The sequence below is a fragment of the Pelecanus crispus genome, chromosome 7, assembly GCF_030463565.1.
Source record: "Pelecanus crispus isolate bPelCri1 chromosome 7, bPelCri1.pri, whole genome shotgun sequence".
Classification (NCBI taxonomy): domain Eukaryota; kingdom Metazoa; phylum Chordata; class Aves; order Pelecaniformes; family Pelecanidae; genus Pelecanus; species Pelecanus crispus.
In genome coordinates, this window is record NC_134649.1 from 10,297,634 (window position 1) to 10,310,366 (window position 12,733).

General features: G+C 44.2%; 1 protein-coding gene across 1 annotated transcript in view; it reads left to right on the plus strand.

The window, feature by feature from the left end:
* The window catches only part of LOC104028223 (cell surface hyaluronidase CEMIP2-like), a 58,289-nt gene extending 46,863 nt beyond the window's left edge, over positions 1-11,426 (plus strand). Inside the window, exons 20-25 of the mRNA XM_075714146.1 lie at positions 1,548-1,730; positions 4,209-4,422; positions 5,190-5,291; positions 7,592-7,752; positions 9,026-9,135; positions 11,176-11,426. Of these exons, the coding sequence (XP_075570261.1) occupies positions 1,548-1,730; positions 4,209-4,422; positions 5,190-5,291; positions 7,592-7,752; positions 9,026-9,135; positions 11,176-11,426 (1,021 nt within the window). The remainder of the gene's footprint in view (positions 1-1,547; positions 1,731-4,208; positions 4,423-5,189; positions 5,292-7,591; positions 7,753-9,025; positions 9,136-11,175) is intronic.
* The last annotated feature ends 1,307 nt before the right edge of the window (positions 11,427-12,733 follow it).

The window sequence follows — 12,733 nt, forward strand, 5'->3', positions numbered from 1 at the left end:
GGTGCATTTCTTTCATTTCCTCTAGTCAGAGGCCAAATCATCTGAAAATATATCCGTTTTCTAGCTGTCCTGTGTTATGACACAGCTGGAGTTGGTTAAAATCTAGAGGGCAGTATCTAGCTTAAGCTGATGGGTCTTTGTGCAGCTTTGATTTATTATTCTAGAACAGCCTGTCCCCTCTTCCATCCTGTAGATAGTTTTGTTTTGTTTTAATGAGAAAACCAGAAAAAGGCAGAAATGGCTTTTGCTTTTGTGCTCTCCATGTGTAATGCAAAGGAGAGGTCTAAGCATGCAGATTCCCAGTTTTCTCCCAATTGAAGTGGTTTCCCCCCATTTATCGCTCTGCAGACAGGGATGGGTGGTGGGTCATTTCAGGGAAGCCTTTGGAGAAACTTTGTCTTCCTCAGCTTGGTAGGGCCCAGAAAGACAGCCAATGAAGGTGGTATTTGTCTTTCTCTAAGCGAAATTTGTATTCTCACATTTTAACAAGGAAGCCAGATAATTAAAAGAATACATTTAAAGCCTGGATGTTTTTGGTAATATAGGGAAAGCCAACCATGGTACTGGTTCAGGCATTTTGGCGTGGTATACTGAGCCACTTCAGAAGGTAGAAAGAAAAAAAAAAAAAGCTAAATATCTTGGTATTTGGATTTTCTTTTCAAGTGTAAACTTCTTGTGGCTTTCTACTTTGTATAGTACAAGTGCATCCTGCAGACAGGAAAGAGTCTCAGGTTTTGTGGAAGATCCTTCCCATCATTATCTGAAGTGCACCATAGCTGCATGTTTTGGCTCTGAGTCGTGTAACAAAGATTTCTAGTTTGGAGCCAGTTTTTCTCTCCATGAGGGTGGCGATGCAAATCACAGGTTAAAGGAAAGCTACAGAGGCAATTTTTTGTAAATGTGCATGCTGAAATGGTGATACACAAGAGTTAAAAGATTATTTAACTTTACCCTTAGTTATTTTAAACTGACGTTGAAGAAAGAGCAGGGGAGAGGGAGATTTTAATGGAAACCATAATAATAAACTTTGCTGTAAAGTGGAGGAAGCAGGTCTCTTTAGACCGTGGCTCTGGTTCAAGTCAGAGATTACTTTCTAATTCCTGAATCTGTGCCCCCGGTGAAACCTCTGCTGGATACCGGTTCCCTCTCCTGCAGCAGCTCCGGATGAACTAAAACAAGCCCCTGCTGCCTCGGGAGACACAAGTGGGTATGTGACTGGTTGTACTGCAGCCTTAAGGGGCAAGGAAGAGAAAATCTCTGGTTTTAAGCCATCCTGGCACCTGACTCAAAGTCCTCTGAGGTCAGCCGGGGTCCCTGGATCAGACCTTTGTAATAAGCAGCCGTTGTTTCCAGACAAAGCAAAAAAAATCTGATTTTCTTTGGCTTTGAGGATTTGTTGTGTTTTTTTAAAGGAGGAGGAGAACCTCAAAGGACATTTCTTTGTTTTCCCCTGAAGACTGTACTCTTGGCTGCAGACCATCTCTCCTGTACTCCAGCCCTTAAGTGCATTTTCTCTCTTTCCCCCTGCCTCCCCGTTTTGCCGACAGAGGAGACTGGCTGCATGTTGCTCTCTGCTATCCCAGGGAAGCCGTTTTCCAGGTGGTGGCGGATATCTACCAGCGACGGACAGGGACAGTGCACAGCGTAAAGCACTACCTCGCTGCTCCTTCTCGGGCCAGCGCTCTCAACGGGACCGGCGAGCGGCTCTTCTACTTCGACAGAGCATCAGGGTGAGCCCTGCATTGCCCCTGGATGGGCAGCAAACCCTTGGGGTCTTTCTCTTACCAGCCCCAGCACCTCCTTTCCCTTCCTCATAGTTAAACTTCAGGCCCATCCATCTTGCATGGTCTTTTCACTGATTTCAGGTCAAAATGGATTTACAGGCTGGAGTACCTGGGTTAGGTCTATTTCTGTATCACTGAGCAGTGATTTGCATTGCCGTTAAGAAAGCGGCTGATTTCTTGCCTGGACGTAGCTCCTTTGACATATCCCTGCTGCTCAGATTGCTGTAGGTGTGGGTGCGGTGTAAGTATTTGTTAAGATCCACTGGACCCCAAAAGGCGATGAAAAGGAGCCCTCTCATGACTGCTGCAGCTGCAACACTGAGATAGTTTGGGAAGTTTCAACTTCTTCATATTCCCATAAAAAGAGATTTCTAAAATCATCACACTCTAAAAATTAGATTTTGTGACAAAAGAAGAGCACTATGGTACATCTCTTATTTTGAAGACACAAAAAGAGTCCTGGAACTCTTACACTATGTTTGTAAGGCTCTAGGACACCTTTGGTTAAAAAACATATTACGAAACCGTGTTTCTCAGTCAGCTAAAATAGTTAGGGAGGAAAAAAGTGTTTTGTGGTCTAACCATGGGTCCCATGACACTTCACCTGACTAAGTAGCTACTTCACAAGTGCCAGATTTGAAAATGAGGTGGGTTATATTTATTCATTCAACAATAACACATGAGCAATCGAATCCCAGAATGCCTTCCCTGTTAACTGGGCTCCTTGCTGATGGCCAGGTCTCTCTCATGATAGGAACTGTGAAACAACAATTTGCTAATTAATCTTCCTTTTCTTCTTTTGGGGGGGAAAAAAAAAAGTTGCCCAAATTCTGTAAACAGGTTTTTTACTACTGAATAGCGGGGTGTCGTGGTTTAGCCCCAGCCAGCAACTAAGCACCACACAGCCGCTCGCTCACTCCCTCTACCCCGATGGGATGGGGGAGAGAATTGGAGGAGTAAGAGTGAGAAGCACTCCTGGGTTGAGATAAGAACAGTTTAATAATTGAAATAAAGTAAAATAGTAATGGTAATAATAATAATATAATAATGATAATAACAATAATAATATACAAAGCAAGTGATGCACAATGCAATTGCTCACCACCCGCTGACTGATACCCAGACAGTTCCCGAGCAGCGATCGCTGCCCCCCCGCCAACCCCCCCAGTTTATATACTGAGCATGACACCATATGATATGGAATAGCCCTTTGGTCAGTTTGGATCAACTATTCTGGCTGTGCCCCCTCCCAGTTTCTTGTGCGCCTGGCAGAGCATGGGAAGCTGAAAAGTCCTTGACTAGCATAAGCAGTACTCAGCAACAACTAAAACATCAGTGTGTTATCAACATTCTTCTCCTACAAATCCAAAACACAGCACTATGCCTGCTACTAGGAAGAAAATTAACTCTATCCCAGCCGAAACCAGGACACGGGGAAAATGGTTACACGTGTGGGTCTGTGGGGGAAGAGCCATTAGCTGCCAGCAGCCATCTGGACCTGGTACATGCAGACTGATGGGTCTGACCTAGCAGTTCTGACAGTATCAGCCTTTTGGTTCTCTCTTTAATTCAGCAGTGATTTTTTAAGCCTTTTAGAGTACAGAAGTTAGGGAATTGTTTTTTTTTCTTTTCCTGTTGTTGTTTTCTAGACTTTATTTCATAATGAGTGGGATGTTTCCCCTTCTTTTTTTAACCCCACATGCTGGATCCTTGGAGAGGAACCAAGCTTACTCATTCTTTCTTCCAGACAAATAGAAACAAATATTTAGTTTTAAAAGAAACAGAAAGAAAAATCCCTTTAAAGCTCATGTATCTTTTCGATCCTGGGGCTGAACTGAACTGTTTATATGATTTCCTTAGCCTGAGTTGCAGAACGGACACGACTGAAAACATGCTTAGAACAGCTAGGGAAAAAAAAAGAACTCCAAAGGCCAGAAGACCTGGCTGCCTTCGAGCTTGTGTCATGCATGCCTAGGGCTAGGTTCTGCCAGGACCGTGCAATGCGGAGTGCTGAAGGGGAGATGCTGATATTTGCAGGCAAACGTGCCTCCTTCTGCACAACAGCCTGAGCACCACTGCTGCTCTTTCTCTGGTGGGATGCCACCGGTAGCGTGGGGTGCCTGGGGCTGGAGAGGGTGTCTGCCCCACATGACGCTTGCCTGGTGAAGGCAGCTGGCTTGGGCGTACGGGCTGCAAGTGCTGCAGGTCTTGTCATGCCAGGATGAGAGCGGAGCCCGACCTGCATCCTTGCAGGAGCCGTTTTGCAATGGCTGTGCCGTATTACACCAGCCTAAGACAGAGTTGGTTTGTGATGTTGGGAAATGGGAGGCATAATGTAATTTAGCAAGTGCAGACCCTGCCCCTACTCAGCTTTTCCCCTAAGCACACGGTGGCTCTGATCCCTCTGTTTGCTCTCATTGGTAGGTACCTATTTGTTCACCTGCAAGCCCATGAAGCTCGGAAAGGACACAGTTACTGCTCTCAGCGAGGCTGTGAACGTATTAAAATCATGGCACATATGTACTCAGGGGACTCCTGGAGCTGTGACCCAAACCCCTTCCCGGAGAGGCCGGCAGCTGCCCAGCGCCCCGTGTCCCAGCACCCGGCTGGGCCGTGCAGGGCGTGTGGGGCCCCGCAGGTACCCGCCGCATGAAACAGCATCTGAGGTGGTGCAGTGTGTGTGCGTCCACATGAGGTCAATTCGTTTTCACAGCGTATAAGGGAAAGCCGTAGGGAATTCTCACTCATGAATCCACCCAGCATCATGTAACCTGTGTAGAGGGAAGGGTTTTTCTCTGAATTTCTGCAGCTTTTTGTACTATGCTTCAAAGATAGCCTCAAAGAAATTGCCCAACTGGAAGCATGTGAATGCACATTCATGGCACCTTTTTTCCCAATTTCTTTCTTTTAAACAAGAAAAAAAGGACTCTTAGGAGGGCTCAGATTGGATTAGCTTTGAATTCCAAAGTATGACATTGCTGCTAAATTTCACACAGGGAAGTAATTCGGGTTAATATGATTAACTGGAAAATTAGACCCAGGTTCTCTTCTCATTTGCTGTAAATTCACCCCGCTCTAAATCCTGTAGAATTGTTGCATGTTCATACAAGTCTGCACTTGAGTTTATAGCCCCGCAAAATATATGAAATTCATATTCAACTTTTAAACTTGCTTAGTGGCAGAGCGACCATCAGAGGTCCCTTCCAACCAGCATTGCCATGATCCTTTGCTAAATGGTGTCTCAACAATGAGCACTTACTTGTGAACCAGGATCACAGTTTGAAAAAAGAATTCTTAAAATTTTGCAATCATATATATGAGCATTGGTACCTGGTGTCATTTTGTTGATGGAAACCAGTTGGCAAGCCAGTTTTATTTAAGTTTCTGTCTCTGGTGTAATTGCAGCTTGCTATCACTAGCACACCCTCAGTCAAGTATATAAGGATCCAGATCCAGTCTCTCAGCAGGGTGGACGTACAAAACCACTTGACATCTGCGTTCATTAAGGTATGTTGTCTTATATCATATTTGAAATGGTGAATAAACAGGGGAAACTTTATCTCCAAGGAAAGTTACTGCAAAATCTTGCTGAGCCTTGGTGGAAGGAAATGGAAAGTTCCCCTGGAAGAGGCAAGTGCATTGTTCTCTCCTACAATTAGCTCCATTAAAGTCACTGGGAGTTCGTATTCTATTCAGATGAGGATCTGAGCCCTTAGGGAAAAAAAAGGCCTTTTATCAGCTCAGAAGAAGAATTAACACCACCACTCTAATGTAGAGGAAGGGGGGAAAATAGCACACCAGAAGTCATTGTTTACAAAGGATGTATGGAAAAAACCCAAGTTTGTTTTTTTCTGATTTTCTCTGCTGGCATTGCACTAAAAGATAAAAATAAAAATATTTCACAGCTGAAGAGGTTTAGAGCTGTCAGGTTGTCCCTGCACATGCCTTATATGTCTGTCTAGATGGTGAAGGGTGACTGAAATCATGCTTGCAAGGACACTGTCCAGGCTTACATGCCTATGTGCTGCTGAATTATAATTAATGCTAACAAATGCCAAGCAAAGCTGGTAAAGCATCCTTAAGGAGTCTGAGCAGCCAAGATTTCCTGCCACGTGCATGGGCTGCATCATCAAAAATTTATTCAAATCATTAGCAAGCAGGTGTTATTGGAGGTAGCATCCTCACCTGCGGTGAAGCACAAAGACCTGTGTGTGTGTCCAGCACTGACAGGTGTAGTCAGCAAGGTTTGGAAAACCAGGGGTGTCCTCAAAGCTTCTTGGCCTTTTCCAAAGCCTTAATTCAAACTGTTGTTTTTCAAAGGAATTTTTATTTCAGACACAGGTACTCCTAGCTGAAGTACGAGGCTGGGCTAGGCAAATTATAAAGATTAATGTCTAAAGGAGGATTCTTACCCTCAATCTCAAAAGTTGCGGGAAATCTGGAAATAAAGAAGTGAAGCAGAGGAGCCCCCACTACCAAGATGCATGTTTTGTTCTTGTTTTGCTGAATCAAATGCAAAAGTTGGAAATACTTTAAATTTATAACTCAAGCTGCCCCAAGGACTGAGGGAACTGGGTGCGGCAGTGCCCTGCTCCAGCTCCCGCGGGGCTGCGCGAGCCCCTGTGCTGGCTCCTCGGCAGGTCTGCAGCATGCGGACAGGGGCAAGACACACGGCAGGGCTGTTTCCTTTGCCAGCAGCTCATGTTTGGGTCGGTTTTGCAGTGGTGGTTCCTCTCTGCTCCGTGTGCATCCGGACTTTGACACGCTTCCCAGGCTAAGGAGTGTGAGACAGCCAGCACCGGGCAAAATATTTCATCTGTCTTTGCTCCTCCTCACTCCCCTCTGCCCACTCATGGCCCAGACATTCGTGTTTCCCTTACCCTTGACCCCCTATTGCATTCAGCATCCTCCGATATCTTGCAGAAGCCACTTTTTAACACTTGGCTCCCTCATTCAGTCTGGCCCTATATTCCCTGGAGGAATTCCCATGTCTCAGATTGATGGGATGTATCTGAGCTCCCTGGTGCCTGCAGGCTTTGAACGACTATGTGGATTACAGTGGCATGTTGTGTATCCTGGGCTCAGCTTTCTGACAGCCTGACCTTGGTATGCTGTTGCTCTCCTTGATGGAGGTTGTGTCCTTCCAGGCTGGGCTGCCCCCGGAGTGCTGGGGAGATGTAACAGTGCCAGGCACCTCAGAGAGCCTTTGCCTTTCTAAAAGCAAAAGTCGTGGCACATCCTGAGAGGTGTAACCTGGGGAAGGAGCCCTTCCTGTAGGAATGGAGGACAGTAGGAGCCACTTGTGCTGCAACTTCTTTGAGGGACTGGGGTAGCCCTACTAAGAAGGAATATTTTGGGGTTGATATTTACATTTCCAGGGAAAACAAAAAAAGTCCACGTGTCGCCTCTATTCCCTCATCTGCTGTCTCAGCACCTCTGCCTTGCTCCGTGGTCAAATCTGCTTTGCCAAGTGACAGTAATTTCCCCCACATGGAAAGAAACTGTATTAAGACTGAACTAAGCATTTTACTCTGAGGATTCTCAGCTTCCCAAATGTATCCTCCTAATACACAAAAGATGCTGATGACCTCATTTCTCATGTTTTTGTACCGCACTGAGAACTAAGGGTTTTGCTTCCTCCTGCCACTGACCATCTATCAATGATGTCACTTCATCTGTACTAATTATGCATTTAAAATTATAGGGTGTACGCCCTTGCTTGTAACTCCCTTATGGAAAAGTGGGGTCAGAGTCTGAAGCTCCCCAGCCTGTCTCCATAAAACCTACCACCTTTTTTTTTGTTGCAGATAAATGATACAGTTTTCCTGTTCAACAGCCGTGGGATATTCTTCGTGGTGCTAGATGCATGTTCAGGAGCAGTCGTGAGTAGGTGGCACTTTGACACAGTTACTGGTGAAAACGCTGCCAGCGCAATAACTGATTATATTCAAACATTTATAAAAGAGAGGTAAGCAAACTGCTGAGAACCCAGTTCATGTAGCAACCCGTGGCTGATAGACAAAGAAGGGAAAATGACCTACTTTCATAATCAAACCTGTGCTCTGAAGAAATCTGGCACAGATTAAATACATACAAATCCCAAATATCACCCAGATAATAAGAGAAGCAGTGTCTCTCTCCCAGGATTGCACAGATTAGAGCAGACAGAGACAGGTTTTCTGGAAAACTGGAATTCTTTCTAAATTAACCATTCATTTTCCAGCATGGGGTAGATAAGGTCCTTGCAACAACATTTGCAATCCTGTGTACCTATCCCAGTGTCCAGCAATTTCCTGGCAGCTGATGATTCAGTTTTCCATTTCTGAAGCGAGTTGGTTTCTGTTTACTCTTACTGATTGTTTTTGCCTCTTGTGACAGATGAAAATTATAGGTGTGCCAGATTTTCCAATAGGACTTTTCTTGGGTGAGCCAATGAATAGACCTGCCTGCCTGTTGGCTCTGTTACCTTGCATGTGTCCTGGCAGTGGTCTGGATCATCTCTGTTTGTGTCTGTCCCACATTCCTTGTGGTTTTGTGTGTCGCCACATAAACATGGAACAACAGAGATTTATAGATAAATTCTTAGCTCCTGGCAGAAACAAGTCAAATAACCAGAAAACAGACTTTCAGTCCAAGATATTTCTGAGCAGTTCATGACCAAAGTCCTAAGTTACTACATCTGTATTTATGCACATGAGTACGTACATGTATCAAACGTGCATAAAGTGACATATATCGATATGATGTGTGTACATTTGGTTTGATTTTCTGGTAGAATGTCTATTTTGCAAGTCTAGGCATTCAGCTAAATGCAACCACTTGTGCCTGTAATTCATTGCAGGTACAATTCACTGGGGGCTGAAAGCCCATCTATGAGGACCAAAGCCTGAAGCTTGATTGAAAATCAGACCCCAGATATAGATGGTTTCAGAGTCTCAGGACTGCACAGCAACTGAAATTCTTCTGTGGCTGTGTGTCCCTCTCCTATAAGGGATGCGCTTGCAAACAGTCCTTTGTGCTTGTTTTGATTCCGTGTGAAGCACAGGTTTAATTTAGGAACATTTAAACGGAGGCTTAAACTTAGGAAAGCTTATGTGTGATTGAAATCAAAGGGATTTAAGCATGTTCTTAAAGTTAAGCAAGCTCTTAAGTACTTTTCTGAATTGGAGCTTAAAGGTCTTGCAGATTCTTAATGAAGTCATATTTTGCAATCATGCAGTAATTACTGTCCTTCTTTTCAGATCACTTGTTCTCGTGTGCTCTAGAGATATTGCAGATGTGGTGGGGAGCTCTGAAATGTCTGTTTTTACCAGGTTAGGTTCAGCAAAGCCTATTGTCTTCCACAAGGAAGGTAAATGTATTTATTCTACCATGTTTCTTTTGCTTAAGAATTACTGGTCTGTTTCCCTACCAAAAATGTACACATACTTACATAGTGCTTATCAATGTATTTCCTACCACAGTATGCCAGCGTAACCTAGTAAAAACCTCTTGGCTTAGGAATGGTGAGAAGTAGGAGAGTTATTTTGGGGCTTCACCAGTGAGAAGCTGCATGCTGCAAATTTTTCATCCTAAAGGGAGCTTGTTTTTCTAACAGCAGCAAAAAAATCCTTTGATAAAGATTCCATCTCTAAAATTCAACTGCTTTGCAAGGAAAAACAATCACAAACTGAAAGGTTGATGAAAAAGAAAATAGCCTGAAGTGAAATAGGATGTGAAATATTTTTTTGGATGGAATGAAGGTGAAATCACCAGTTTTGGAAAGTTCTTATTACAGTTTTACCTTGGATTGCTGCAAGAAATCCATTGGTATCATTGGTCTAGGAAATCCTTGCTGGGTTTCCTACTGGAAAACTGTGGGCTATTGAGTCCAGGTTTGGATGAATAATTTGAGTGATAAGGAACTCAAGAAAACAACCAGCCAGCTTGATTCAGATTTCATTTGTAGTCTCTCAAGCAGAGATCAGATAGAGAATTGGCTGTATTTCCTGCTTCTTTTTTTCTTGGGGGTTTGGGGATTTTTTTTTCCCTACTGCTTTACTGAAATTTATATCAATTTCCGGTTCAAGTTTCAAAGCTCATTGCTGTGACCATTCCAGGGGAGGACAGCATAGTCTTTACAGCAGAGACAGTGATTTCACTTTGGTGCCTGTTTGATTCCTGAGAAGCAGGTTTTTCTTTCATCCTTTTAAAAGCAAAAGTTTGAGGTTTTCGGTTTTGTTTTTGTCCTGAAACTTCATTGCTTCATTCTTTCATGAAAGCCCTGAATACTTTTGAAAGGCATTTTTTGATTATAAAGCAATCTTTTTTGTTTGTTTTGTGAAACTTTTTTTCCCTGAACCACCTGTGTCGCTCGCTTGGGCGCAGCACTTCCAGGTCATTTTGGGAGCTCGGTTCAGCCTCCAGCCCCAGCTGCTCCTGGGGCACATAAGGCAGCAATCAGGGCCACCACTGCCCCGGGGACACGCTGGATGGTGGCCATCTCCTTGCCTTGCCACTTCGGTGGGATGCTGGTGTCTGGTAGTGGGACTAAGCCGCTGCTGGCCGATCACGTGCCACCCCTGTTTTGCTTGGGCAAGGTGTTCACCCACGAGTCCGCCCTGATTTCCAGTCTGGGTAATTATGTTCTGCTTCATGAGCTTTCTCCCGCTGATTCAGGTATGCACACTATTTGACTTCACAGCTCCAAAAGTGATTGCACACAGGACTGGTCCACGCTGGGGGGCTGTGTTTCAGGGCAAGCTGGAGCATTTCTCTCAAGGGCATATTGCTTCTGCCAGGGATAATGCAAAAAAAACCCAATCCCCCTTGACCCCAGCGGGATCAGGAGTTAGGGTCTTGTTGCCTGGTGTTGCAAAACCTTATTTAAATTAAAAGTGTTTACAGGAATAGTCTCGATCCAAGCAGCTGCAAATAGCCTTGGGAGTCTTTGCAATGAAAAGCATAATATAAATACAAGACATTATTATTAAAATCGAAGAATACATAATGCCTTTGTACTTTGTGACAGCAGAGGACCAGAGCAGAGTTGACATGGGGAATAGTTTAGGCATAACAGGAAGAAACTGATGTAAACTAATAAAAGAAGGATTCAAAGTGCCTAACCATTTTCATGTAGTCAAATATGAGAAAGTACTAATGCTTAAAAATAAAGAGTAAAACAATATTCCTGCTAACTGACATCTGGGAACGTAGCTTATTGAAATACCTGCAGATCTGGAATGCAGTGAGGTTATGGCTTCAGCAAGGCTCATTCTCTCTTTCATCACCCTTTTTCTCTCCTAAATCTTCTGTTATTTTAATCCAAGGAAGAAAAGAAGGGCTAAGAAGTTTCCGTGCTCTGTGGAGGGAGTCCGTGCTATGCTGCTACTAAGTGAACCGACCCATCCAGAGGGTCACTCTCTTTGTGTCTGTTTTTCAGGGAGTTTCGCCATGCTTGGCTATAAAGGACAAACCAAACCCTCCTGGATAAAAGTCCTTAATCATGCTGGTTATCAGAAGGCTGCTTCTCTACAGCATTATGTTCCCTTGAAGCTGAAAGAATATCAATGTCCAGATAATGCTGACGAGTTGCTAAAATTCGCTTTTTCTCAGAACCACCCGGAGCACATCTCTGCAGAGCCCGCAGCACCCTGGGATTAGCATGGCTGGGGCAGCACCAGCTGGGCAAAGCCCACTGCTGTCACCAAAACCTGCTCTTGTTTTTACGGGATTGTACCAAACCGATGGCGTTCACTTGTATATTTTATAACTAATAAATACATTCTCATCTTACCCACTGTGGTAGAGCTTTATGTGTCAAGCAGTGCCTCGCAGGGCAGAATAGGAAAAGCCTGTGGGCTGCCCTTCCCAAGGAGAAGTGTTTGAACATATTCATGATTTGGTATCAAAAGGTAAGTTTCAAAAGCAAAAAACTGGTCTCCGGTATCACAGGGACTGGAAATGAAATTTGGCGTGGAATCTTTAGCAAGATCCAGGGAAACAGATGAACTTCAGCAGAGGTAGGGGATGCTCCCTTCAGTCCTGTTTTCCCTCCATTAATGTCTGCTTTTAAAAAGCCTAAGCGTCCATCTGCCGTGGTATCTTAGGTGAACTCAGTAACATCTGCTTGCATCAATGGGTAAGCATGCAGTGATCTTACAATAATATCTTCTAATTGAACTGAATACACAGGGTGCAACAAGGAGTTATAAATGTGTTTCTGTCTCTAGCTAATGACTGGTGAAATGATGTTTGTCCAACTAATGTGATCATTTAATTAAAGACCTACAGGAATAAAACTGAGGATAAAGTATGTGCTGTGTTGGGTAAAGTCTTGCGTTCCTTTCAGACAATGCTCGTATTGACTTTCTGCTCCCATTGAGGACTGAAATACTGCCAGTATTAGTGGCTAATTCTCTTTGATTTTTTGTTAATGCTGCTGCTTTTTGAAGTAAAGACAAGAATAGAGCTTTTTATGCAAACAGAAACAACTGATGACCTCACTGACTACAGTTTAAGTACAAAGTTACCCTGAAATTATATACTCGTTTTGGTTTGAACATGATGTTACTTGGTGACAGCAGTGAAGGGGCAGGTGATTTCAGACTATCCATGTCTTTGTCACATGGGTTACTCAAGTAGGTGAAGGCTTTGTTACTAATGTCCTGTCGTTTCTTTGAAATTCTCAGAAATGGCCAAACAAGTTGCTACAGGGAAAGGTTAGTGTTTTGTTGGCCAGACTTTTGCTCCCTGGTGAGTTAGTCGCTTTGGCATCTGCACCCTGGACAGCTGATACTGTGCCTCTGAGTGGGGACTGAACTCCTCGGCTGGGACACTTGCCTCGGTCAGACACATACCACCCAGTGGTCCTTGGACGTGGGGTGACAAAACACCTGGAAGGTCTGCAGGCGGAGGAGAGACTGTGGCTCCATCCCCACACCAGGTAGGAGAGGTGGGAGTCAGGTTCA